We start from the raw sequence: 25,805 nt of genomic DNA on the forward strand, positions 1-25,805 counted from the left end.
TGTCAGATGAGTCATTTAACAGCCACATCTACCTCTCTCAGCTCAGAGGTGCTTTCCCTACAACACTTGTTTCATTTTCAGGGATGCAAAAGCAGGCCCTTGTTAAAGAGATGAAGCATGTCTCAACTAGGATCTCAGTTAAGAACCAAGATATCAAAAAACATGTGCATTTAAACAGAGGCTAGGGTGAGATGGAATATGTGTTTTTATTTGCAGCCTTATTTTACCTGATGTACTTCAGGACAGATGATGCCACAAATTCACATAAGAAGAAAGCTCCCTGAGTAGCACAGGAGACTCTTTAGTTATCTATGGCAGCTCAAATGAGTTCATGGAACTTCAGTGCAACTTGGGTCAAATATGGCTCAGATAAGAGCAGAAGGAATTTCACTGAAACCCATTTAGCAACATACATCCATTTAGATCCATTTGCATCAAAGGATGAGTTTGTCACCTTTTGTCACTTGCCCCTCCTCAGACACAGGCTTTGCAGCCACAATGCACAAATTGGTGGCACCTCAGCAGCAGGGCCCACTGAAGAGCCAGCAGATTTTTGGGAGCTGGAACTAGGCAGGATACTTTCTGTTCTACCCATGAAATGCTGCAGTGCCACAACCAGCAGTGAAGGCTGCCTGCTGTTAGTCACTAGCTGGACAGAGAAAATTTGGGGTAGGAAATGACAGCAGCTTTCTGCAAACTTTGCACTGTTCTGGTGTTTCAAAGTGTGCAGAGGTGGGACATAACCTGGTCTCATATCTTCAGCTATCTTGATTGCACCTTTAACCCTGTGCTCCAAATTTGGCTTTGGCTTTTGTTCTTCACTTACATGCTGGCTCATCTCATGTGCTGATCCTCTTTTTCTTTAGGAAGAAGAATTGAAACAGGTAGCAAGTTAACTGCACTTTGGATACCTCACTAACTCCTAAATCTGATTGTGTTCCTGTGATTTGTGTTCCTTCTTTTGCTTGAGAAGTGTGTGTGTGTTCTTTTGACCAAAATTAATATTTTGCACTTCTTTCCCACATGTGTCTTGGAGCAATTTTCACAATGTGCTCTAGAAAGTGAGTCATGGCTACAAGGAATCTTTTCCTCACTCCTCTAAATTAAAACATGTAAGGTATAAAAATCACACCTCAAATGTAGTGAAACCAATCTAGAATATGAATTCAACAGGTAACATTTTGAAAATGTAATGAGAAGCTTTTTACTTTCAAGAAAAGCATAACTGAGCTTAAATTAGACGAGGGTAATAAGTTTGAAAGCTCATTTTATCCAAAAAGTCAGGGCATAGTGTGCACATCTTTAAAAGTTGCCCTTGATGCTAACAGTCCCATGAGTCTTTAGGGAAATAAATGTTTCCTGCAACCTAGATCAAAAAGAGGAAGTATTTACATTAATAATACTAAATTTTAGAAGATTTAATTGTTTCTGAGCTTTTCAGTATTGTAATGGATCTTGGAAATATATTAGGCTTTTAAAAAAAGGCACTTCTCAGATAGCAGTCTGATTTATGAGTTCAGTAAAAGTGTTTCATTTTAACAAAAGGCTCTTCCTCCTGCTTTCATCAGCAGAAGTGCAGTCACAAGTCTGGTGTGTTCTGTTTGTGATACAGCATCCAGAGTAGTTAATGCTTACCTTTGTAAAACCAACATTTGGCTAATTTTTGTAGAGTTGCACTCAAAAAAATAAATCTGCCCAAATACCACCTCCATGTAAGGGATGTCTTTTTTGATTCTGAAGATCTGTTCACAAAAGAGAAGCTTCAGCATGACAGGAGTTACCTTATCATGTAAAATGTTCACTGGACAGTGTAAGTGAAAGGACATTTTCAGGCTGCTATGAGGTATTTTTATGGCTTTTTTTTTCCAAGAGTAATAGCCTCACTGAATACCAGGTGATGATGCTAAAGAATTACTCTCACCATTTCCATTTAATGATCCCCATTATGCTGTGCCATTTCATGATCTGTTGAGAGAAACAGGATTAAATTAATTTCTGGAGGAATTCAATTGGAATGAGCAGCCTGGCAATTCATCTAATGCTTATGAATTATCTATTTCTCCATTGCCCTTCCTTCAGAAAGGATAATGAGTTCTTCACATCCCTGTCGTTTGATGAGGCTGTGTGATTTCCCCATATGTCATCCCAGCTCAGTACCAGCAGAGGGAGCAATGGGCTAAAACTCCTGTAAAGCCAGTTTTTATTTCAAGCATTTTATGCTAAGCATGCATGACACTTGATAGTGGGGAAATTTTCCTGTCTAGCAAGAGTTAACTTAAAAGCTGTAGCAATTTGACTAGGGATGGTGAATTAAATAAAATACCTGAAAATTTTCCTGGGAGGCACGAGAGCACTGATAGCTGCAACAAAGTACTACACAAAAGCTGAAGCCATCCAAATATCCACAGTGGCTGTGGTAGCTCCCCTTTCAGCATGCTTTAGTCCTTAGCTGGTAGAGCTGTCAAGGTTTGAGAGCAACTCAGGGCTTGTCTTCTCTGCTGACCTTACCAAGAAGTTAAGACTGGCTATCATAGCAGATTTCAGACCATTAGGTCCAGCCTTTGAAAACCACAATTCTCCTGATAACACTAAGCAGGAATCCAATCCTAATACCACTTCATTGCCACAAACCTGGGCGGAGGTGGATCTAAATGAGTGAAATAGATTGAGTTTTCACCTCTCTGAAATCAGGCATTCCCTAATATCCTGCTATTTTAACTTGCTGTTCATCAGTTCCATCTCATACTGCCCAAATAGTATAAAAAGTGAGATTTTTTCCTGGACAAGGAACTCTGAAAGCTTCATCTTCCTGTGCTTCCCAAACATTTTGTGTTTATCATAAACACAAGATTTCAGTCATAGCTGCAGAGCAGACAGAGGGTAAGCACAGGGTATGCAGCAGTTTCCACATCTCTTAAAATTCCAGCCCAGAAGTACAGGCAGGCATCTGTTATTTTTAGTAAATAAAATGCCTATTCTGAAGTTCATTCCTGAACATGACTTGATGGCAGGAAGCAAATTTTGTCCCTTTTTTTCGTCATCTTTCTCAGTGAAAGTTCCCACTGTTGTTAGTGTTCCCAGAACAGAGATCAAAGGCAAAAGGGAGCTAAGGAAAAATGGCACTTGTCTTTCAGAGAGCTGAGAACCAAAAATTCTTCTGCAGATGTGTTTCAGTGAGGATGCAATGTGCTCCATCAGGGCATGAAAGAGGAAAGCTGTAGATCCTGGGTGCCCTGCCTGATGTGCAGGGGTTGTGACTAACAAGGACCTTGAAGCATCTTCAAGTTGCTCTGGGCCCTTCTTCTGGAGGACTAAATATCTCCATTTCTGCTGGTATCGATGATTCTAGAAACAGGAGAGCATCTGGCCTTTATATATTCAATTTGCTTTTTCCATCCATCATGTAAATGTTCCAAAACCAATAATTAAAGAAATTATAAGTATTAAATCCTCCATCCTTCCATCAGTAATGTGCTTATTTCTCATAAAATTAATTTACCTTTGATGGCTTTCAGGTGATAATGTCTCTTAGAAAGAGGTGATAGGATAAAAGAACAAATACTTAGTATTCTGATACATTATTTATGGTCCAGGTCAGGAATTTATAAAATTCTCAAGGACAATGCTGCACTCAAACCTGCAATGGCCTGCTCTTGTCTTTCTTAGAACATATTTGCCAAACATAATCAGAGCTGCAGTGGCAATCAGTGCCAAAGTCAAAATAAACGCCATGGGAAGAGTTAAGAAATCCTCCTGTATTTTTAAAATAAAGCCAGGATAAGGGAAACACCACCTCTCCAGTCACTTTTGACTGACAACAACCAGGAGCTTGTGTTGCAGTTCACCTTTAAAAGCACTCAAGCCACCTCCATCCTTGGCATCTGCTAAACACTGGGTTTCAAAAGCTGTGTGCAGTTTGATGTGGGTTCCAGCATTAGTTTGTTCTTACATGGATGCACATTCCCAGGACTTTGAAACAGAGGGTGAGAAGAGTGCTATGTGTCTTGATATCATTCACCTAGCTGCATTAGTAAAAATTGCAATTTTTTAAAAGTCTGCTTGAATTTCAGCTAAGTGATCCTAACTGAGGTGCTAACAGCATGACATTTATATGACTGGTGTTAAAACAATTTCACTTCCAGCAGCTGAACCCATGGCAGGGATTTATATTGCCCTATCCCCACAGTGTTTTGGGAGTGTCTGAGTATGTGGAGCAGATAATTTAATAGTGGTTTAAATAGTTCTCTAGCTCCAAATAAAAAGCAGAAATGTGTGTTATTTATTGAGAGTGTCAGACTTTATGTGACTGGGAGGTTGCACGTACCATGAACTTGTCCTGCAGGGGGATGGAGGGCAGGGCTGTGCTGAAAGGGGCTGCTCCAGTTCCCTGGCCAGGCTGAAAGCCAGGCTGGTGCCAGCAGCTTTCCCTTCTCCCAGCCAGAATGGGTTACAGCTTAGCAGACATGCATGTGAACGGGGGGAGTGAGAGGGGAGAGGGCAGAGAGCTCTGCAGTGTGGTCTTTATTAACTTGGATTTTTTTTTAATTTAGCTGCCTGACATTTTCCCATGCTTGGAGGAAGTCAGACCTTGACTCATATTTTCCTCCTTACTGTTTCTCTACACAGAAGCCTCGCTGTCAACTAACAACTGACTTCGGTTTATTTCTTCTAGCAAAATTAACATTCCCCAACTGATGTACAAGCAGCACGATGCCTTTAAACGGAGGGGTGGGTGGCCAGGAGAGCAGGCAGGCCCTTGCAAAGCCCCTGACTAACAGCTGGATTGTTTTGCAGACGCAGGGGGCGGGCTCCCCGCGCTCCTCGCCCAGCCACACCATCAGCCGGCCCATCCCCATGCCCATCAGGTCTGCCTCTGCCTGCTCCACCCCGACCCACGCGCCTCAGGACTCTCTGACCGGGGTGGGAGGAGATGTGCAGGAAGCCTTTGCGCAAAGTAAGTCTCGCTAACAGCTTCTCCGAGGCGCCTGGAGACTGGAGAATCATTATTTCTTGTGGTTTTACTGACATAATGAGCTTCTGAGATGCATACAATGAAACAATACAAAACAAAAAATGTCTGTGATGACTGCTTTTTGCAATTGAAAATCAACTTTGTCAGCCATCAAAGCAAGCAAGTAGCAGAAACTGGACAATGATGGCAATTAATAGAGCTTGAGGTAAGAAGGAATTTTGATTCCTTCTTATCACTGCTCTGTTAACCAGAAAAATTGCTATTGACCTCAGCAGGCATTGTCAGTCTGTTTTAAAAAAAGACTTTGCTGGAAGTAAATGATAAAATCATAGAATTAGTTCAGGTGGAAAGGGCTTTTGTGAGTCACTGTGTCCTTCTGCCCCAAGAAAGAGGGCTTCAAAGTGAGATCAAACCATTCAGGACATTTACCAGCTGAGTTCTGGATGGCTCCTGTCACTCGTTTTCTCTGTTGCAGTGTTTCACCGTCCTTATTGTGTAAATTCCTTGTCCTTCTATCTGGTTGGAACATCCCTTGATGCAATTTGTGACTGTTGTCCCTTGTCTTTTTGCCTTGGGCCTGAGAAGGGTGCAGTTAGACATGACAGGAATCAAGTCTGAAAGTCTAGGTGAACCCTTTACTTGCATTTCCAGAAAACTGTCATCGCCTTCCCACTCTTTTTTCGAGTAAGAATACATTTTAACCTGTTTTGAATTTCTAAGGCCATAAATTAAATTATTATGTTGAATAACAGAAAGTGAGTAGTCTGTGTTGTCTAAATGAAGAAATACTCCTAATTTTTTAATCTGCTCTCTGTAAAATATTTGCATATTTGCATTTCTATGATCCAAATAAGTTTTTTCCCCTCTTTACCCAGCAAAAATTAAACATAAGTTTAAATGTAAGCTCAGAAGTTCCTCTGCCACAGTGGAGGCATGCTTCTTCCCAGGAACCCAGTTCAGCCCTCTCAGGCACCCTTCCCCTTGATTTTCCTGTGAATTATGTCTTTGTGTGTATTTTTTGACAAGGTTGAATCTGTAATGCAATCAAGAACATTGTCCTATAGCACTGGTCAATTCAGGTATTGAACATAGGCATAAGTGCTGGTCCCAACATAACAGGTTGCTGCTAATCTCATTTTCTGTGGCAAAAGAAAAACAGGCAATATGTTTTCCTTTTTTTCTGCTATGAGAAAAATCAAGACAGGCAAAAATATGGAGCCCTAGCTCCTATGCTGTTATGGGACAGCCACTTCTAGAGTTAAGAGTAAGATAAATAATATTATTTATAATATATAAATAATAAAATATCCATAAACAATGCTAAGTCTGCCTCAGGCAAATGCATTTTAAGTGTAAAAACGTGTTCTGTTGAAGATCAAAAGCAATATAAGAAGTCATGTGATCACATTTTAAAACTGCTGCCTTTGATAAATACGTAGGCTTGTGTCATTATTTACTGCAAGCTCTAGATGGGAAGGTCAAAGCCAAAGAACTTGAAGCCAGCATTCTGTCACATCTTGACATATGACTTTGTGAGGGGGTTGGGCTGAGGTTTTATAGCTCCATTCTCTGCTGCACCAACAGAGATCTGCACACATAATGCAGACAAGCCATGGTTAAAGAACATTTTCTCTTCATTTTTTCCATTTCTCTTTCACAACATTTGCAATAGTTCAGAGGTATAAATTTGGGAAGACTTTAGAGAGGGAGTGGTTGTCTGTGTGTGTAAGAGAGAGTTTAACTACTATAATTTACATTCCAGTAACTATTTACTAATGGATACATTAAAAAAAAAAAAAAACTCTTCAGGATCTGAGAAACTTTTTTAAATGTATTGGTTTGCATTCAGCAAGTATTAAAAAATCTACAGTAGCCAATTCCTGTAAATAATTGCATTTGGAAGACTAGTGATTCTGTGGAATATATTGATTATTCAGCTATTCAACAATAGTATCTGTGTTTGGGATTTGAGGGAGTTAAGCACATGTTACCCACAGTACCCTCCTAAAGAAGGAGTATTCCATGCAGCTCCCAAGAATCTCTCATGATTGATGGTTAAGGGAATATTGCCAGGTTCAGCAGGGAAACACTTCTGGATGCATTATTAGAAAGAGTTTAAAAGCAGCCTGAGGCTGTTTAGAGAAGCAGTAGTGCTTCCTTTATTAAAAAAAAAAAAAAACAAACAAGGGGGGCTGGGGAGAGGGAGAGAGAGAGGCAGTAAATTATAGAATATACAAGAAAGTCCTTGAGCTGCAGGAGAGGCTGAGAGGGAGCAGAGGAGAGAAATCCATATAGTCTTCATGAAGGATGAGGTCAAGTGTGTTTCTTCAACATTTGCCATAATTATCTGGCAAATATCTGGCAATAATGGTGTCATTAAACTGAGCTCTGGGAACCTGGAGAAAACACTTCATTTCTTCCCTCCTCCCCCACAGGCACTGTAAATGAGTTCACGCTGGATTTAATCTTCCAGGCCTGGTCTGCTGGTGTCACCACACAAATGCAAGCTTGATGGCAATGAATAATCTCCACATATCTGGCATTGTGATTAAATGAAGCATGAGGATTGGCTTCTGCTTTTGCATACAGCATAAGTAAATGAGCCCATTCTGCAGAGAACTCTTCTGCACGTGCCCTTCACAAGGACTTTGATACCCTGAATATTCACAATGACAGTTTTCAGAGGGGTCACAACTGCTTTCAACAGTAAAACATATGTCATGTGAATAATGGTAACTTGTGCTTTGTCCATCCCTTGCTTCAGGTGCGAGACGAAACTTAAGAAATGATTTGCTGGTGGCAGCAGATTCAATCACCAACACCATGTCTTCTTTGGTAAAAGAACTAAATTCTGGTGAGTGAGGCATATGAGGGGGAATAGTTGCCACAGTGACATCTTACATTTGTATGAAAAAAGTGGGAAGTAGGAAGATATGTATCTTCAAAACTTTTTATGCTTTTGTTAAAAAAAATCCCTAAGTAACAGCTTTTGGAACTCAGCAGTTCTCAAAGCCATGGATGTGAGGTGCAGCTGGATACAGTGAAAAATTTGACTGTGATTCCACATGGAGTGAGATTTCACTCTTTAGAAATTACATTTAACATAGATCATACAGGACCTGGTGTAAGATGCAGTCTGTAGTATTACCATTAAAATATCCTACCTAATAACTGAGATAAGCAAAAGTTTCAGTATTTGGTCCCACCACACGAAGAAAACTGTAAATTTTGCTAATAGAAGTTGAATAATATGCTTTTAATCACTACAAGGAGATGGTGTTCCTGGTTGGGAAGGCAAAGAAATGCTTAAAGAAATAGGCAAATGTACTTTTGTGGAAGTTAAATGGGACTTTTTGCTTCCCAGAAGTGGGCAGCGAGACAGAGAGCAATGTGGATTCAGAGTTTGGCCGGACTCATTTTGATGATCTGGTTCCATCCCCGACATCTGAGAAGGCTTTCCTGGCCCAGATCCACGCCCGCAAGCCGGGATACATCCACAGCGCTGCTGCCACCGGCTCCATCCGCAGTGACATGTGGGTACCTGCCCGGCACCTCCTCCTGATCTCTTCCTTCCTCCTCTGAAAACAGTGTGCAGCATGCAGGAATTCCTCTCCCTCTCAATTATTTGGGTTTATAAAAAAAAAAAAAGCATAAATGCAAGTGAGGACTGCTTCGTGGTTACATAGTAGTGGGCTCTGTAAACAATAAAGCCTGGAACCTAGGACTCCCTCAGGAGTGAGCTGTCTCACATCCAGCCTGGAGCACTCAAGCAGCATGGATGCTGTTGGACAGCTGTTTTCCCAAACATGCCCTGCAGTCCTATTCCCTGTTTATCCAGACTGAGGGACCTGTTGGGGCTCACTGGAAAAGGAGAAATGTGTAAATGGAAAAGACAGAATGCTTTTCATTGATTGACCTACTCAGTTTTTCAACCTGATCCTTCCGTTTAAAGACAATAGGCATCTTTCTAGTTATTTTTAGTTCAGCCTCTTTGTATGAAGTTGTTGAGAACTTTTGTTACTCATTTCCTTAGGGGAATGCCTTCAGCAGAATATGCCCTTTGGTGTACTTCGTGAGAGAGGGAAATAACAGAAGTGTTCTCAGCTGCCAGGAAAATACTAACTAGTGGAGCATGTGGTTAGACTGAAAGTATCCCACAGTCCTCATAGATTACAATAAAGGGAGGTTTTATTGACTCTGAATGTCAGTCATCTCAGGAGGCTATTTATTAATAATTGTCTTTAGGGTTACAGAAGATGGAGACCCCTATGTCAGAGCAGATGATGAAAATTATGAGAATGACTCTGTCCGCCAGCTGGAGAATGAACTGAAAATGGAGGAGTACCTGAAGCAGAAGCTGCAGGATGAGGCGTACCAGGTGGGAGAAGGACACCAACTGCCCCTGTTTCTCCATCAGTGAGAAAGGATGATGGCCCTCAAGTGCCCAGAGCCATCTAACCAGCCCTGGGCTCTGGGGTGTGATCTCTTCTGGGTTACCAGAGCAGTCACATTCCAAAAGCTGCTGCCACCCTTACACAGACACACATGCATCCAGCCCTTGTGCATATCCAACAAGACCACACTGCCTGAAGCAGCAGTGATCCATAAGGGTACCAGGGAACCAGGTGGGACAGAACTGCCTCTGAGCTTGTTCTCTGCCCATGCCCACCAATCACTTAGAGCTCATTCCCCACTTACCATAATTACTGGTTGGTGGTGTCAAGGTGTCCTGGTATTTCCTTTCTTTGTTTTTATTCTCCTATAGCAAGAAACATTCGTAAGGGTTTCTCCAGTGTGAACTGAAGCTCAGGTACAGTCTGTATTACTGTCTTTGTCAGAATCTGGAGGTACAGAAAAGAGTCTGGAATGAATTGTATCCCAGAGAACCAAGTATTCAGCAAGCATCTGATGCAGAGAAGCCTGGGGATTTGTTATTAAACACCTCCCTGAGGAAGCTTTAAAAGGGCATTTGTTTAAGAGTCTGAGCAAAGCAAATATGCCAGGGGGAGCTGGAATTCTGTAGATGCCCATATTTGCATCATGGTCTCCACCTCTACCTGATGTTGCAGATTTCTGCCATGTTTTCAGTTATTCTGACTTGGAATATCTGAATTTAAAATACATTACTTCTTATAAAGTTAGAAGTAGTGTCAATAAGAGGGAAAACCTAGTTCAGTTATTTGGGAGCAAAGCTGAAGCAAGCAAAAATAACTTTGTTCCACATGGTTATCGGCTCAAATTTGGACCTTGCTTCTAAAGAACATATTAAATGGGGTACAAAAACCACATTAGACATGTTCTGAGAGGCCAGATGTCTGCCAATGAGGTTCAAAATCACTTTATGGGCAGCAATTCTTTATACTGCTGTTTTCTAGGAGCTAATAAAATCTAGCTTTCTTTTCTGGTAATTTTCCTCTACTGTTCAGTGCTGGTCACTTTAGAGACGATCTGTGTCTGACAGGCTTGTGTTGTAATGAAGATTGGCTGCTCTTTTGGTCTTTTCTGTAGAGCTGCTAGGATGTGTTAGTCTTGTAAAAGTTCACTGAGTCTTGTCAAAATTTGAGGTAACTTTGAGGTTGATGTGAACATCTTTTTGTTATTGTTGTTGAGACCTGCTACATTCCTGTGGTAGGTTGCCAAAAGTAATTTCATTGCAAAGGTCTTTAAGGACATGACAAAAGGAGCAGGATTGTTTTAGATCATTTACTAAGGCAACAGCAGGTGACTGGGGGGAATTGTCAGAACTTTTTATCCAAGAAAGGAATGGTTAAAAATCACAGCCTTATAGCTTCTGAACAGGATGAACAGTTGCTGCTGATGTAATGAAACGTAGGTGTCAGTCTAGAGAAGGGGTGCCTAAATAGTCCCAGCTGTCAGGCATCAAATAATAAATGTTATTCTTGCTGGTAAAAATTCCATGTTCTTTAGAAAGAACAACAGACTAGTTTGACTGTATTTTGATTACAGTATGGAAGTGTAATATATGGCAATAGTGTTAAGTGAGTTTCATGAGTTACAATGGGATTTTGTACATGCATAAAATTCAGGATGTATGTGCACTGCAGAAAAGGGCAGGAGAAGTTATGTATGTCACTTGATGGCACCAGGTGTTACTCTTGCTTCAGTCAAAGCAGTTTTTCTGTTGTGTTCCACCAACGTTCCCAGGAGGAAGGGAGGAAATTTTCTCCCTGTTAACATCAGAATAAAACTCCTGAATTTAGGTGAGCCAAGGCTACACACAAGTGAAGTTTATTCCCCATTGTTTTACGTTATTTGTTTCCACCAGGGGACAAACACAGACAAAAAGCCCACCATACACACACCTCCTCCCCTGGCCAAAGAAAGGAAAAGCTTTTTTTTTTTGTCAAAAATGTATTCACTGAGGGAACAGAAAGTCCTCATTCTAGACAAGTTCTGCTTAACAGCATTTTTTCAGAAGAAGTTTCATGATGTACTTTACTGTCTGTGAGATTGTCAGCTCCTATCAGGCAGTGATTTGACAGTAGTGACTTGTAAGTAGAATCTATTTTTAGTTGATACCACAGCCCCAAAGCATGTAATGCCAATGCATGAGAAGTCCTTCCCAGTATGGATGATGCTGTTTAAAATAGGGAATGGGTTTAAAGGAAGCAAGAAAAGGTATTAAGTTAATAGGGACTGCTAAGATGATTAGGAGCTGGTTGGAGTGTGTCATATACTGACCCTGGAATATGTGCTTTAGCATTGGTTGTTCTCTGCAATTTACTGTTTGTTTGTGGTATTTCACTCTTCTATCCCTTTTTCTGCTAATTTCACTGAGTATCCTAAAAAAGCCACAGCTTACTACTTGGAAAAACAAAGGAAAATTGGAAAATTTCTGTTTAGGGTATCCTGTTGAACAGAGGCCAGGTCAACTATTCTCATTTGCATCAAACCATTGGAATTTATTACAAGCTGTTTTACTGTTTGTACTCACATATACACTGCATTCATCTGGATTGCCAAAGAAAGCCAGAAGCTGTAGCTATCGTAATGCAATTGTCAGCTGAAAAAATCTGCAAGGAGGAACTCCTACTAAGGGTGCAGAATGGTCACCTCAGTAACAATCTGGTAACCATTTTTATGTTATTAAATGTCTCACTTCGTGTAAAATCAGCACATTTAGAAAAACATGTAGATGTAGTGTAGCATGAAAGATGGTTGGCCCAAACCCACTCTTGTTATTTTGTGTCACCTTGTGTCCAAGAAAGATTTTTGTGCTGAACTCTAAATTAGTATGAAAAAGCCAAGATACACAGGGAAATCAGAGACATGAAACCTTAGAGGAGGCTTCTTTTTCTCTCTTTTTTTTTAAGCATGTTGTAAATAACAAGTATCTGTATCAGAAAAAAACCCAAACACATTTAATGCACAAGTGTAAATGCTAACAGCGTGTATCCTCCCACATCTGTTTCCACTTTTGTTCTTGGTACAGTCTTTTGCTGATATGTTGTGTAAGACAGTTTTCACTGGGTTTATTTTCTGGGTCCCTAATAGCTCCCTTTATTTCTAGGCTTGTGCATGGCTTTTTTTCAGAATAATACACTGCCTGGCTGCTCACAGGCTTAATTTGTCATCTTCCTGTTTTCTGTCCTTTGTTGTCTACAGGTCAGTTTGCAAAGTTGAGTGCAATATTCTTCTCTCTCCTCTCAAGTAAGTATTATTATAATTTAGAAGAAAGTTTGGAATTAATCCCCATAATATACATTTCAGTTGCAATGTATCTTGTGGCACCTGAATGTATGTGGCGATGTTGTTTCTTTCTCCTTTTAACCTGTGTTGGGATGCCTCAGAATCTCTCTGAATCAGTTCTACTTTATGGATCTCTAGTCCTAGTCCCAAGGATTTCTGTTAAGCTGTCACCCTTTTTATGTTTTTCCTTTGTGGACCATCAGAGTGAGAATATGGGCTTTTCTCCCTGGGGATGATGACAAATATATTAACCAGTACAGAGAAGCCTTGTCCAGTAGATAAGGAATGAGATTACATTTCAAGAGACCTGAGTTTAATTCCATTCAATGCTTTAGTCTTCCTAGGATAACTGAAATAAATAATTTCTTATGAGATCAGAACATCTACTCTAGTGTGTGAAAGAAGACTTACACAAACATTAAAGAAAGCAATCCACCAGCTGCTTAACCACAGAGGTGCCCTCAGATGAGTTATGGAAGTTTAAAAAGTCCCCAAAAAGTGGAAGGCACTCAGCTACTGGATCGAAGCTGGCAGTTCAGAAATATGGCAAGATCTGTAAATTCCCTGCTGTCCCATTGATGCTTTAGAATTTTCGTTTTTATATTTTTCATATATTTGTAATCCTGCAGTTCTTTAGTGTGTAACTCTAAACTCCGTATGGAGCTACTGTCTTCCCATTTTGGTCAGACCAAACAATTCCTCTCTAGGCCTGGGAATCGATGACACCTCACTGCCTCAGGCCCCAAGAGAGGTAAACAGAAGTGAGCTGGGGCTGAGCAAACTTGGGGTAAATTACTTCATTACCTGAAGCTGTAATTGGAAAATTAACCCCCAATTTGCAAATCAACCACACTTGTAAAAGTGTGAAAACTCATGACCTGTCATCCATTTTTTGGGTATAGCCCTGGAGGGCTTAATCTGCCTGAAATGTACCTGAAGGTCCTTCAATAAATATAACAGCTTTTTATTCCCTTAGTTTTGCCGGACCTCTGTTTTTAGGTAGCCCCAACAAGGCGTCACCATATTGAGGGCATGTTTCTTACACGTGCCAACCTCACAGTTGCAGCAGTGGGGTTACTGCCAAGTTCAGCAATTGTGTTTTTCCTCAGGAAGACAGACAACATCTATTTTTGTGAAGTAGCCTGTAACTCTGAACATTTGCCCAGGAAATGGGAGACCACACATTTCTTCTTGCTTCCTCTGAAGCCATGGACTCTGCATTTCTGGCTCTCCAGGAGAGTGCAGTGCCTAGCTGTGAAGATGGCAGTGAGATGGTGCTGTCCATCCTGCTGAGACACTGAACCATGGGATGATGGGGATGGAAAGGGAGGAGAAATCAGAATAGGGATCTGATTCTGATCTGCAGACTGAGCCTCTTCCTTAGAGCCAGAGCTGAAAGCAAGCAGAGGTCAACAATCAAATGGACACTGGAGCTTGGGCAGGGTCATGTTCAGATGAGCAAAACCAGTGAACAAGCCTGTGCCAACTCTAACAGGAACTCACATTGTTAAATTTTGTGTGTCATGTTTTATCCTAGACCTCCTCATTTACATGACAGTTTTGATGGTAAAACATGACCCTGATTCAAGGGGTTTGTGTCTTCTGATGACAGTGAAATTTGACTGTTAAAATGTGTACCTTGTGAAAGCAGCTGCTAAAGGGTATTTCCAAGGCATCTGTCTTAGTGTCTCTTGCAGCTGAAGCAGAATAACTGGATGTGAAAAGCAAATAAACTGCAATACCCAGAGTACTATAAACACCAAATAATTGCTCATAAAAATTCTTCTAACGTTGCTCCTCGGGTTACATTCATTTTCTCAGTAGTCTTGTTAAAAACATGAGCCATGTAAAGTTCCCTAAACATTTACTGCCAGCAGAATAAGTTTCCTTACTCTGTTTTGGTGCATTTGTCAGTTTTAGAACAGGTCATGTGAAAGGAAAGTAGATATTTCAACAACAATATATATGTATAACAACGTATATAGTGGAAATTTTGTATATAAGTGAATATAATTATAATTTGCAATAATAATTTTAAAAAAAACCTTTTTAATTAGAATTACAAAACTCAGACAATTCTATATAAGGTTTCCTTTTTTTTTGGGAAGTAGTGTTAACATAGTGATGTGGGGAAACATACTGCCCTGGAAGCCTAGCTTTCTTGAAAATCTGTATGCCGTCTCAAATTAGCAGATATCTGAGACTGAGATACTGTCTCATCTCCTGAATGATTTGAAACCTTGTCAAAAAGAAAGATTTTCATAGTGAAATTCTTCGTAGCTTCGAGGGGAGCCCTCTGGCCAGTACCAAAGAGTGTAGCATTCCCAGGAGCTAGAAAAGCCCAACCCTACAGAAATTGGTATCCAAAACTGGTGGACTTGGCACTTCGCCTATATCCACAAGAACAAAATGCATTATGGTACATTATGATAAATACATCTGCACACGGTAAGTGGATCTTCTCAAGATTCACTCTGTTGTGAATATGGGAGTCTGTGATATCTTGTGTATTTTATTTGGTACTTACCTTTCACAGCACTGGAAAAATAACTTCAAAATAGTTTATACCACTCATAGTATCTAAAGTGCTTTTGCAGTTTCCATTGGGCTCTTGCTTGAAGCTTAGAAGCTGCATGGAGATTTTTATTTCTAAGCCCTTATTCATTCAATAGTGATATCAGTACAGCTGATATGGCCCTAGGTGGCCATAGGAAGTAGAAAGTCAGCAGACTTTCTCACACCAGTATTATGCTTGTACTTATTAAAAAAAAAAAAAAAAAAAAAAAAAAAAGGAGGGCGGGGAAAATTAGATCACTTTATTGTAGCTCCTTGTGATATTGCTGGTGATGGCCAGCCACAGAGTTTTGTTCATTTCCTCATTCATCTGAAGTTGATGTTATTTGATTGATGATTTTTGCAATCTATTTACATCTTTAAAAGTGCTATGTACAATTTTCCAGAATTGATTTGAAATAGCATCTAGTATATAACAAATTCCCAAGAGAACAAGTGATTCCAGTAATGGATAGAAAATAATTTAATTATGTTTTCAATTTACTTTTTATGTTAAATATACTTGTTTTATTTTTAGTAAAGAAGCAGAGTGAATTTGAGCTTGTTCTCAGCAGGTACGAGGCAGATCTTGACATTAGGTGAAACTCTGATGTTATTTTACCTTTATCCCCTTGATAGCATTTGGTTTTTTGCCAAGGGCAGCCAATGGGAGCAGAAATCTTGCATTTCAGAGACTGGTTGAGAAGTTATCATTTTCACTTAGTTGCAGTTGACTCATGCAGTGGACATGTCCTCACGAGACCTACAATTTCCTAGATTTTTCTAAAGCTGTGCTTCCTTAGTGCTGGCACACATTTGAATTGGTCATGCCTAATTCATGTATGTGCATTATTAAAACAGGGGAGAAGGTGTGAAAAGCTAATAGAAATCAGACCTAAGGCATCCACTGAGAGGGAGTACAGATAGGAGGCTTTATTGCAGGTTTTGTTCTCAGATTTTGACTGTGATTTTCCCTCTCTTGACAAAATTTAATAATTTCAGTTAAAGATTCAGTTCCATTCCCACTCTCTCAAAACCTTGTAACATGAACTGTTGTGGGATCTGAGGCTTTGGGTGTCCTGGGGAGACATTTTCCATTGCAGAAGTGACCGAATGGTTTCTATTGAAACAGGTGGAATTTTTTTTCAAAAACTAAGACCCCAAATCCTCTCAAGTGTTTTATATGAATGTATTCTTTTAAAATACCATGTATTCAACTTGACTGTTTTTCCAGGGCAGAATTCATGTTGAGTAACATTTTCATATTTTTCTCATCTCTTGCCATTTTTTTTGAACCTCTGTTTTCATGTTTCCCTGCAGAGATTAAGAACACATCAGATGCCAGGTGATAAAACCCAAGGGAGAGTGTGGTCTGTCTAGTCCAGTCTTTTTTGGTTTTTTCTTGAGCAAATACATAAAAGCCAGCATTATCTGGACCATTCAATTTGAAAATAACAGGAGGATAACAGCACAGTAATTTTCAAAAATGTCTGCTACATTCACTCAGCTATGTTTTGGTTTTCTTTTTGGTTTATTTTTCTCCCTAAGTCCTCCTCTTCTTAGCATGTAGGTGTAAAAAACACTGTAAAAAAACTGTGACCAAGTTATCAAGGAAGAAGGAGCTTAAATTTGTGAATTCAGTTCTAAAATTACACAAGTGATAAGGATGTTTTTTGAAAAATCACTGAATGGCAAGTAACAGAAAGAAGCTGTGGATTAAGTAAAAGAAGAGGTCTAGAAACAGTTTTATATCATGAAAAATCATAAGAATCTTAACTTGGAATTAATTTTGGCACTTCCAAAATGTTGCAGTGAATTTAGAGCTCTGAGGTTCATTAGTACTCATTATCTCTTGTAAGAAAATATCTCTATCCCAGTCCTGACTGTGAAACAGAGAGAAGCCTGGGGAGAATTTAGAATAACCCTTCCCACAGTCCACCAAAGGGAAGTAATTTATCCAGAAAATATGAAGCAAACCCAAATACTTAACATTACTGTCAATGCATCTTAATGCATCCCATGTTTCACATACCACTCTATTTTACTCTTGTGGTTTATAATGGTACCATCACGAAATATGACATGTTCCTATATTTTTGTATATTAGGAAAAACTTTGTCACCAAAAGGGTTGCCAAGCATTGGAACAGGCTGCCCAAGGAAGTGGTTGAGTCACCATCCCTGGAGATATTTGAAAGGCATGTGGATGTGGCACTTGGGGATATGGTTTAGTGGTGACGCTTGGCAGTGCTGGGTTAAAGGCTGGTCTGAATAATCTTTTCCACCTTAAAGGATAGTATTATTTACATAACCCTGAAGCTGATTCAGTAAAAGTCAGTCTCAGACAGCTGAGAACTGACCTCTTCCATGCCTTTGATTTGCATTTTTTGTCTGAATTGTGAAGAGCAGTGTTCCTTTGCTAAGATTACCAAATTAGTTTGCAGACTTAAGAAGTACAGGTGCCTGATTTTTAAAAGATATCATTTAAGATATACCTCAGAAATTTTTATTAAACTCTCAGTAGACTTGCACTGCAGGTTTCCTTTGCATTTATCAACAAAATGTTAATGCTTGTCTTTTGTAACCATCTGGCACAAGGAGACACTAAATTAAGATCATCATACCATTTGGCATGCTTAGGTATTAAGGAATGGGGTAGAAGTGTTTGTGCTTGAATAATTAAGACAATCAAATGGTCTCAGGAAGAGGAAGCAGCAAACTAAACTACCTGAACTTTCTTCATTCATCAGATTTAATTTAACTATTTTTGCCAGAGTAATTTGCATTTCATCTCCCATCTTTTAGGCCAGCTTTATGTCTGAGTGGAGTAGGAAAGAATTCATGTGTGGGGAGTGGTATATTATGCTGTGATTATTGTATCTCATGCAATGCAGATTGGTTTTCCCTCTGAGGTAGTTAAAAAAAAAATAAATTAGTTCCTTTACTTAGGAAGGGTCAAATGTGTAAACAGTGCCATTACAAGAAATGTGCCAGAAGCAGAAGTTTGCAGTATTGCCTGTCTGTAGATCCTGACATTGTTCTGAGAAGAAGCAGCAGTAACCTATCAAGCATTTTCCGTTACCAGCTAAAACTTTGATGCCTCTTCATACTCTGTAGGAATTTAACATACTCACTGATGCTTCAGCATACAGAGGAGTATTGGAATGTGAATCCCAATATTACCAGTTAGATTGTGCCTGGGCCAGTCTGACCCTCGCTGCTAGGCCAAAGGCGGCAGCTGTGGTGTATCACCCCAGAGACACCTTTAGCGTGCTGGTGGTTGCAGCCGGGCACTAAACAAGTCCAGGCTTGTTAGGAACTCCGTTTACCTAAGGAGGAAAGCTTCAGGCGATGGTGAAGAGAAAAAGGAGAAGATTCTGCTGGAGGGTTTAATATCCAGACGTTTATTCCATGGTTACAGAGGTCTGCATCTTGGGAAGAGCTCCAACAGAAGGCCAGCTGCATGGCCTGATTCACCTTTTAAGCTCCTGGGGCAGGGGGAGGGGAGGGGACAGGTGAGCCACCAACCAGGTGGGAGGGGCAGGGTCTCAGGGGAGAATGACAGCTAGACAGGCCAATGACCCCCAGGCCTGAGGGGCATCCTTTGAACTTGACCAACCACACAACGCCTTGTTGGAATGTTAAGCCTGATTGACAGGACTCACTCAGCAAGGGACGAGGGGGGGAGGGGAAGAGGGTATTGGTACACCTGGGGAAGGGACCTGAAAGCTTAAAACACACCACAACAGAGGAGCACCAGCAGAAACTGTGCACCAGTGGACTAGGCTGTTCATGAGCTGTAGCACCCAGAATCATCCTTTCAAATAACTGCAGTTTTTCTTAGACACAGTAAAGCATACAAGATATTTACATGTGAGGGGAGGCTCATGATGGTGAGTGGCTGTAAATCAAGTGGCTGAACACTGCACAAGGTGGATGAACCATGGTTTCACTTTCAATAGTCTATTTATAGAGTGAGCTGGAGGGGGAAAGTGTAAGGGAAAATGGGAATGCTGCAAATGTGTGTCAATGCAGACTGAGTTACCCCAAGGTCCCACAGCAGACCAGGCAACAGTCTTCTTGCCTATGACAAGGGAAGTTTCCAACTTCCCACATGGCCTGGAAGTTGCTGTTTACAGCTCAAATACCTATAGCTCACCTAGGTGGAATGGCTTTTTTCCTTTTTTAACTCCTGGAGGGATAACCACAGGAATTGCAATGCCAGCTCCCTTTTTCTCTCAATGAAGCAGCAGTCGGAGGCTTCACTTACTCTGCCTGCATGAATGCAGCATGTTAAACTAGCACTCTTTAAAAAAAAAAATCTTCCATAAATTTTTTAAAAACCTTCCATAAATGTTTCTCAACAGGGAAGCTGCAGTCAGACAGACAATGAAAGCTACGTGAGAACTGATGATGAGGAGAGCTGCTTTCGGACAGATGATGAAGAAAACTCAGCTGCGAACTTCACAGAAGAGTGGAACCAAGAGGTGCAGCGTCTCTTGACGAAAAAATCACATAACTAATTCTGAGGACTGTAGCACAGTACTTTTGTTCTAAGAGTTGTAGTTTGTAGATGTGTGTTTTTTGACAACAAGACTTTTGTTTAAAGCTAACTTATATTAGCTACATCTTCTGTAACATGGCTCATTACTGGCGAAGCAAACAGACTGACGCACGTGCTGCTGTCACACACGGCGGCGCTGTTAATAACTCACGTAAACCCTTTGCACATGATATTGAACCTGTTCAGTTTACAATGACAATACTGTTTATAGTTAGAAATTTGATTTCTGAATACTTTAAGATTTTAGTAGATTGGTTTACTATACACTGTACATTTTTTTTTCCACGGGAGAAATAAAAAGCTACAATTATGCATTTAACACTGAACGATGATACTCCTGAGTGTATATATCTAGTAGCCCAAAAAACAAAGTACCAGACTATATTTGCAATTTGTTTGCAAGTCTTTAAATTAAGGCTTATACAAAATGTACTAAAATAATAATAATATAATTAATAATAATAATAAACTTCTCTAATTTAGGGCTAATGTGTAACTTAGGAATGTTTCTTTCAAAATAGTCTAACAAATCAGCCATAGAAGTTAGTGTAAATATTTTTTTTCCAAATAGATATCATATACAAAAGGTGACATTCAAATGATATAGAATCTAGTTTTTAAATCAGCACAGATCTTCTTAAAACTGTGAACTATGTTTTGAAATACTCGTTGCTAAAGCTGTTTATAAACCACAGGTGCCATAAGATCCCTGAACTGACTGATGTTATGTATAATCCTCCATGGTATTGTTTCATTGATGTTTTAGCTTTAGTCAGCATGTGTTCAACAAACCAGCTCTTTCCATCTCTCTGCCCCTCCTCTTCCTCCCTGCCCCCTACCATTATGTTATTTTCGAGGCCTTCAGCTTTAAATGTACAGGCTTAAAGTGCGCTTGCAACTGTTTCCTTTTGATTTCCGAATGTGTACTGCCTTAGCCAGCCACCAGATGTTCTGCATGCCCTCTTGGAAATGTGTGGTGAGACTCTTTCAGAGCTGGATGGAGAAATAGCGCTCAGTGAAAAGCACAAGAAGAGCAGTGGGTTCTTGCGAAAGGACAGGCATACAGTTACAGAATGTTTCGTCCAGTTTAGTATTTTTCCAGTATCAAGGCATTTCAGGAGAAAGGGGACTGACGTGGCCATTAGGCAGGGTTAGGCAGTGAGGCTGCTGGCTAAAAAGTGTTTGCTCTGCTGTGACCACAAACCTACAGTTACTCCTGAGCGGGCATTGACACAAAGTAGCATCACCATGCTCCCCAGAGCACCCTGCTCCAAAACAAAGGTGGCACCTCTGTGGCACATGGCACTGCCGTGCAGAGGAACCAGAGCCAGGCCAGGGACAGCTGGAGCAGCAGCAGGGCAGGGACACCAGGAGGTGTCCCATGCTGGCCACCTGAGCTGTGCAGTGTTAGCTCGGGGCCACCTCTGTGCCAAGGTAACTTTACTGCCCTAATGCAGGACTGGGCTTCCAGTGCCTGGCTGACCTGAAGTGACACTGTCTAACAGCCCTGAACACAGTGGTGTTTCATACAGATATTTCACACCAGCACAGTTTGCCTACAGCAAGTGATGAGATACCCATCTAAAGCAGGTTACCGTGGCTTGTCTGTCCTTGCTTTCATGGTGACGTGGATATGTGCTGCCGTGTTTACATGAAATTGCTATGTAGCTTGACCCAGTAAGTCCACTTGTTTGCATGCATTCTCCAGGCTCGTGGCTGTTTCCCTGGGCACTATGTGTTAGGGAATGAGTATCTGTATGGAAGAGCTGCTGCCATTTCACTTTCATATCATTTTATTATGTATACAGATCTCTTGTCTGTATATCCTTGCATACCTGGGCTTGCTCTCAGACATCCAAATGCATACTAAGGGATCCAGATATCTTCATGTAAGTTTTTCATTTTTGCAGTCACTGGTCTTTGCTCCTGGGTATGTGCCATCCTGGCAAGGCAGGCACTATATCCTCCACTCTCCCCTCCTCCAACCTCCTCTCAGGAATGAGTTAGCCTCCACTAGTGCCTAGCACTCCATGTTTTAAGCTACTCCAGTGAACCTGTAGACATTGCTGTCAGCTCAGGATTCCAGGCAAGCATTTCCTGAACAGGGAGAAAACAAGCTAGAACACAGCTATGTGCAATGGCTGATTAATTCAACCCATGTCATGTTTAACTGTACCCAAAGTAATAGATCCCTCTCATCACCTTAATGTCTACGTGCTCATTGTCACCATGCTTAAAATAGATGCACTAGCCTAAATCCAGTGCAAGAGCTTCTGAACCAGGAGTAAGAACTGAAGTTGACTAATCAAGCACATTTCTTTTAGGCTGGTGTCAACAGGATGATCCCTTAGGAGTTCTGGGTCCCTTATGCCCTGGAGCTCTGAGATGAAGCACCTCTTACTTAGCTCTGCAAATGTCTATTTTAAGCATTTTCCCAACTGTTAAGCTGGCTGCATTTTCACCCAGCTGGTCTTTGTCTGTTTGTTGACTATTATTTTGGTTGTGGTTTGCGGCCATTAAAACAAACACAGTTAGAGAAGAGGTCCCTGCTATGGCCCTTTTCTTGATTACCCATGGCCTGCCACAACCGTCAAAGCTCCGGGTGGTTTTGCTGTCACTGGAGGAAAACCAGTGGTTTGGAATCAGGAGACAGGGATGTGAAGATGTGTAGGGTCCTTGAATGTCCAAAGCGAAGGTGGAGAATGGGTTGTCTGTAAGTAGTAATGTTAACTAAACTGCATAAAAAGGTGTGTGGCCTTTGTTGTGATATAATATGTATTTTCTTATATGCATGAGCCAAATTGTTGCATCATAATTTATCATAAGTGTGTCCGCCTTTACTTTCAGTCGTCACCTTCTCCCATTCTTATTGGTTCTTGGCAATTACTGTAGATAGACCTTGTAAATATTGCAACCTCGGGTTGCTGTGATCACACTGGTTCAATTCAGCAGACGGAGCTGTGAACAACAAGCACTCCACAGTGTCCTGAAGAATAAAGGGCATTTTTACCTTTGAACCAAAAAAACAACAAAAAAAAGTATGAAGAGTTACATCTTGAGGCTACTAACTGCAACGCATTTTTAAAACACTGTACTTGACACCACTTGAGACAGATGCAGAGACACTAAAAATGTCACGATATTCATTGGTATTGTAACAGAAATGCTATTGTATGGGGTTTTTGTATTGCTGTTCAGTATTGTTTTGTGTGTGTGTGTTGGAACCTACTGGGGACATGTTATATTTTGAAGTGATTAAACTATTTAATTGTGTGTCTATATTTTGGAATGGAATTATTTCTTCATTAAAAAGATTTTTAAAAGGAATTTATGGAGCATCGTATTTGTGGCTTATTTTGGTTTTCAATGTCCTGTTCCATGGAGCCCAAACAGCATTTTTTCCAGTAGAGAAGGAAAGTGTGTCCCTGTGGTCGAGCAATTAGTCTTTGGCTCCTCCACCATGTCATGACAGAACCCCCTCCACCACCTTCCACAGCACTTTGAACTTGGTACTGAGCAGCACCTGCTTTCAGTGGCCCAAGCAGTTTCTTCTTTCTTCCTTTCTTAATTCTCCGTATCTTTAGCAGTTTCACAGGCTGAAAATGAATTTCCCCATCTGTAAAACACCTGCCCCTGATTCCCCTTAACAGCAATGACAATGACCATAAGCAGATGACATCAGGGCCTGACAAGGTGCCTGGTACAAACTTAGAAGGCGGTACATGGTTCTCAGGAACCTAAATTATCTGCAATAGTGTAATTTTTTTCTTAACCACTGTATTTCTCTGGCCTTAGAAGGAAGAAAACATTGGAACAGGCGTGTTTAAATGGCTTTACCATTCACAGCCATACGTTCTTCTCTTGCAGATGAGCACAAAGTCTGTTTTTCCAATTACACTTTAAGATGCCTTTCCTTGTAGTTGTTGGTAATTGCAACTGGTTGCTGACCTGAAAGAGCGTGGAGTTGCAAAGCAAGAGCTCACAAAATCTCTTTAAAGCAGCAAGTTTGTGTTCTGATGCAGTGCTGGGGGCTGCCTCATCAGGACGTGGCAACATCTGGAGTGGCCAGTGGTGCAGCTGTGTGTGGTGGCAGCCCCTCCCATCTGCACTGCAGCTGCTGTCCCAGAGTGTGTCACTGACATCCCAAACATCCCCAGATGTGCACTCACAATTGTTAGCTGCCCTGTGAGCTACAGCAGGGAGGGGTCTGTTGGATGGAAAGCAGCAAACCAAAAATGTTCTCTCTGTACTCAGCAGATACCCCGGTGTGTTGGGAAGCAGATAAAGTCCAGTCTGCTGCCTCCTTCAGCCCTGGCTGCTGTGGTAACCTATAAATCACCAGGGTTTATTTGCCCTAATTCTCCTGTCTACACGTTGACATTCTTCAATAAAGATGACCATTTCACACTGTAAATTGTTTGCCAGATCTGCTGGACTTCGCCTCCACAATCCCAGTCCAAATTCATATCCACAAGACTGTAATGTATGATGACATATAAGCTCATGAGGATAACCCTGTTTTATCCATGCATAATCCCAAATTGCTGTGTTGCTTCCTAACCCACAATCAAGTCTATGGCCCCTGGGGAACAAAGGAGCCACTGAAAACTAATTTATAGGCAAGGGCTGTTTTTCTCTTTGCCTCTTGGTTACTCTAACTGCTTTTTGCAAGGAAAATAGACTCATAGAGGAGGAAATAAATTAGTTTCATTTGCAAAAGGAAATAAAATAGTAAATAAAAAGTTAAAATAAAATAAAATAAAATAAAATAAAATAAAATAAAATAAAATAAAATAAAATAAAATAAAATAAAATAAAATGAAATGTGGTCTTTAGATCTGAGTAATTGGCTCCTTAGCTGCATCGGCACTGAACTAGGAGGCTAAAAGCATCTGGAATTTTCTGGAAGCACCTGAGAGTTTCATTCAGTAGCACACAATTCTATGGCTGCTTTTCCAAAATTTGCTCAGGCCTATTGCTCAGCAGTTGTATATTCTACTGCAGGCAACCCTTAGGTCTGAGTGAAACTTTTAAGCAACTATTGCAGGAATATGAAGCTGAGTTTATGAGAAAAATGAAATGTGTTGGGTAGGAAGAGAAATCTCTATTGTTCCACGAAGAAAAAATGTATTGAAGAATTTCATATGCCTCAGGATCATCCTGTCTAATACCCCAGATAATCTGCAGATTAAGGATTCCCATTTGCTTTCTCCTAAATTATGCCACCAGTTGAGTTGCCTGTGGATTAGGACAGCTCTCCCAAGCTGCCAGCACTGCACCATCAAGCCTTTGGCTGCAAAAGGCAGAGCAGCAGAATTAGGCTGCACTTCTCCCAACCCTCCCATTCCCCAGGAAACAGGTCCCAAACTGAAGCTTTTCTGAGGGCTCAAAACTCTGGAGCTTTCTAAAAAAGCTGCTTTAGGCTAGCAATCTCCTAGGACAAGGCTGAGGGATGAGGGGAATTGTGCAACCACATCATACAAAGATGGTTAATGCATAACATAAGTTGGTTAATGCAGCTTGGAGATAATAAAGACCAAAGAGATGGATGATGTGAAAGAGTAGTTGTTTTTTTTGTGTCTTGGTAGGCAATGAAGGAGGCCATGGTGCATTTTGTCATTGGTATGTGATGCTGCAGAATCACAGAATAGCAGTAGTTTGCTATTTAATTCAAGATCATTTACTACTAGCAAATTAATTACCTGATGGCTTGCATTTTTCACACAGCACTCAGCAGTGGCCAGATGGCAGATGTGTCAGGCCTGCTGTGCTAATTGTCAGCCCCAAAGGCTGCCCAGCTAACACTTCTGCCCTGCTTGCTGCAGCCCAGCATTGCTGCTAGAGCCCAGCATTGCCTGCAGCCAGCAAGCTCATTCAGAGAAGAGGCACCCTCCAAGCTCGTGTTTTGGCTGATTTTCTAGTTACTGCTCAGTTCAGTTTTGGTCCCTTTTGGTACATTCTTGTCCAAAAAAAAAGAGTCAGGCTGGTTTCCAGTGTGGAGATGTGT

General features: G+C 40.8%; 1 protein-coding gene across 16 annotated transcripts in view; it reads left to right on the forward strand.

The window, feature by feature from the left end:
* DTNA (dystrobrevin alpha) overlaps positions 1–23,125 on the forward strand; it is a 224,508-nt gene extending 201,383 nt beyond the window's left edge. For 13 of the 16 annotated variants that reach the window (XM_064706057.1, XM_064706045.1, XM_064706046.1 and 10 more), the window contains 5 exons: positions 4,795–4,954; positions 7,737–7,826; positions 8,337–8,505; positions 9,218–9,350; positions 19,602–23,125. In XM_064706057.1, the coding sequence (XP_064562127.1) occupies positions 4,795–4,954; positions 7,737–7,826; positions 8,337–8,505; positions 9,218–9,350; positions 19,602–19,757 (708 nt within the window). In that variant the 3' untranslated portion in view covers positions 19,758–23,125. Of the gene's footprint in view, positions 1–866; positions 1,691–4,794; positions 4,955–7,736; positions 7,827–8,336; positions 8,506–9,217; positions 9,351–12,598; positions 12,644–19,601 lie in introns of those variants that run through there. The other 3 variants (XM_064706058.1, XM_064706059.1, XM_064706051.1) reach the window with 2 other exon arrangements.
* The last annotated feature ends 2,680 nt before the right edge of the window (positions 23,126–25,805 follow it).

This window comes from Zonotrichia leucophrys, chromosome 2 (genome assembly GCF_028769735.1).
Source record: "Zonotrichia leucophrys gambelii isolate GWCS_2022_RI chromosome 2, RI_Zleu_2.0, whole genome shotgun sequence".
In the NCBI taxonomy this organism is placed as follows: domain Eukaryota; kingdom Metazoa; phylum Chordata; class Aves; order Passeriformes; family Passerellidae; genus Zonotrichia; species Zonotrichia leucophrys.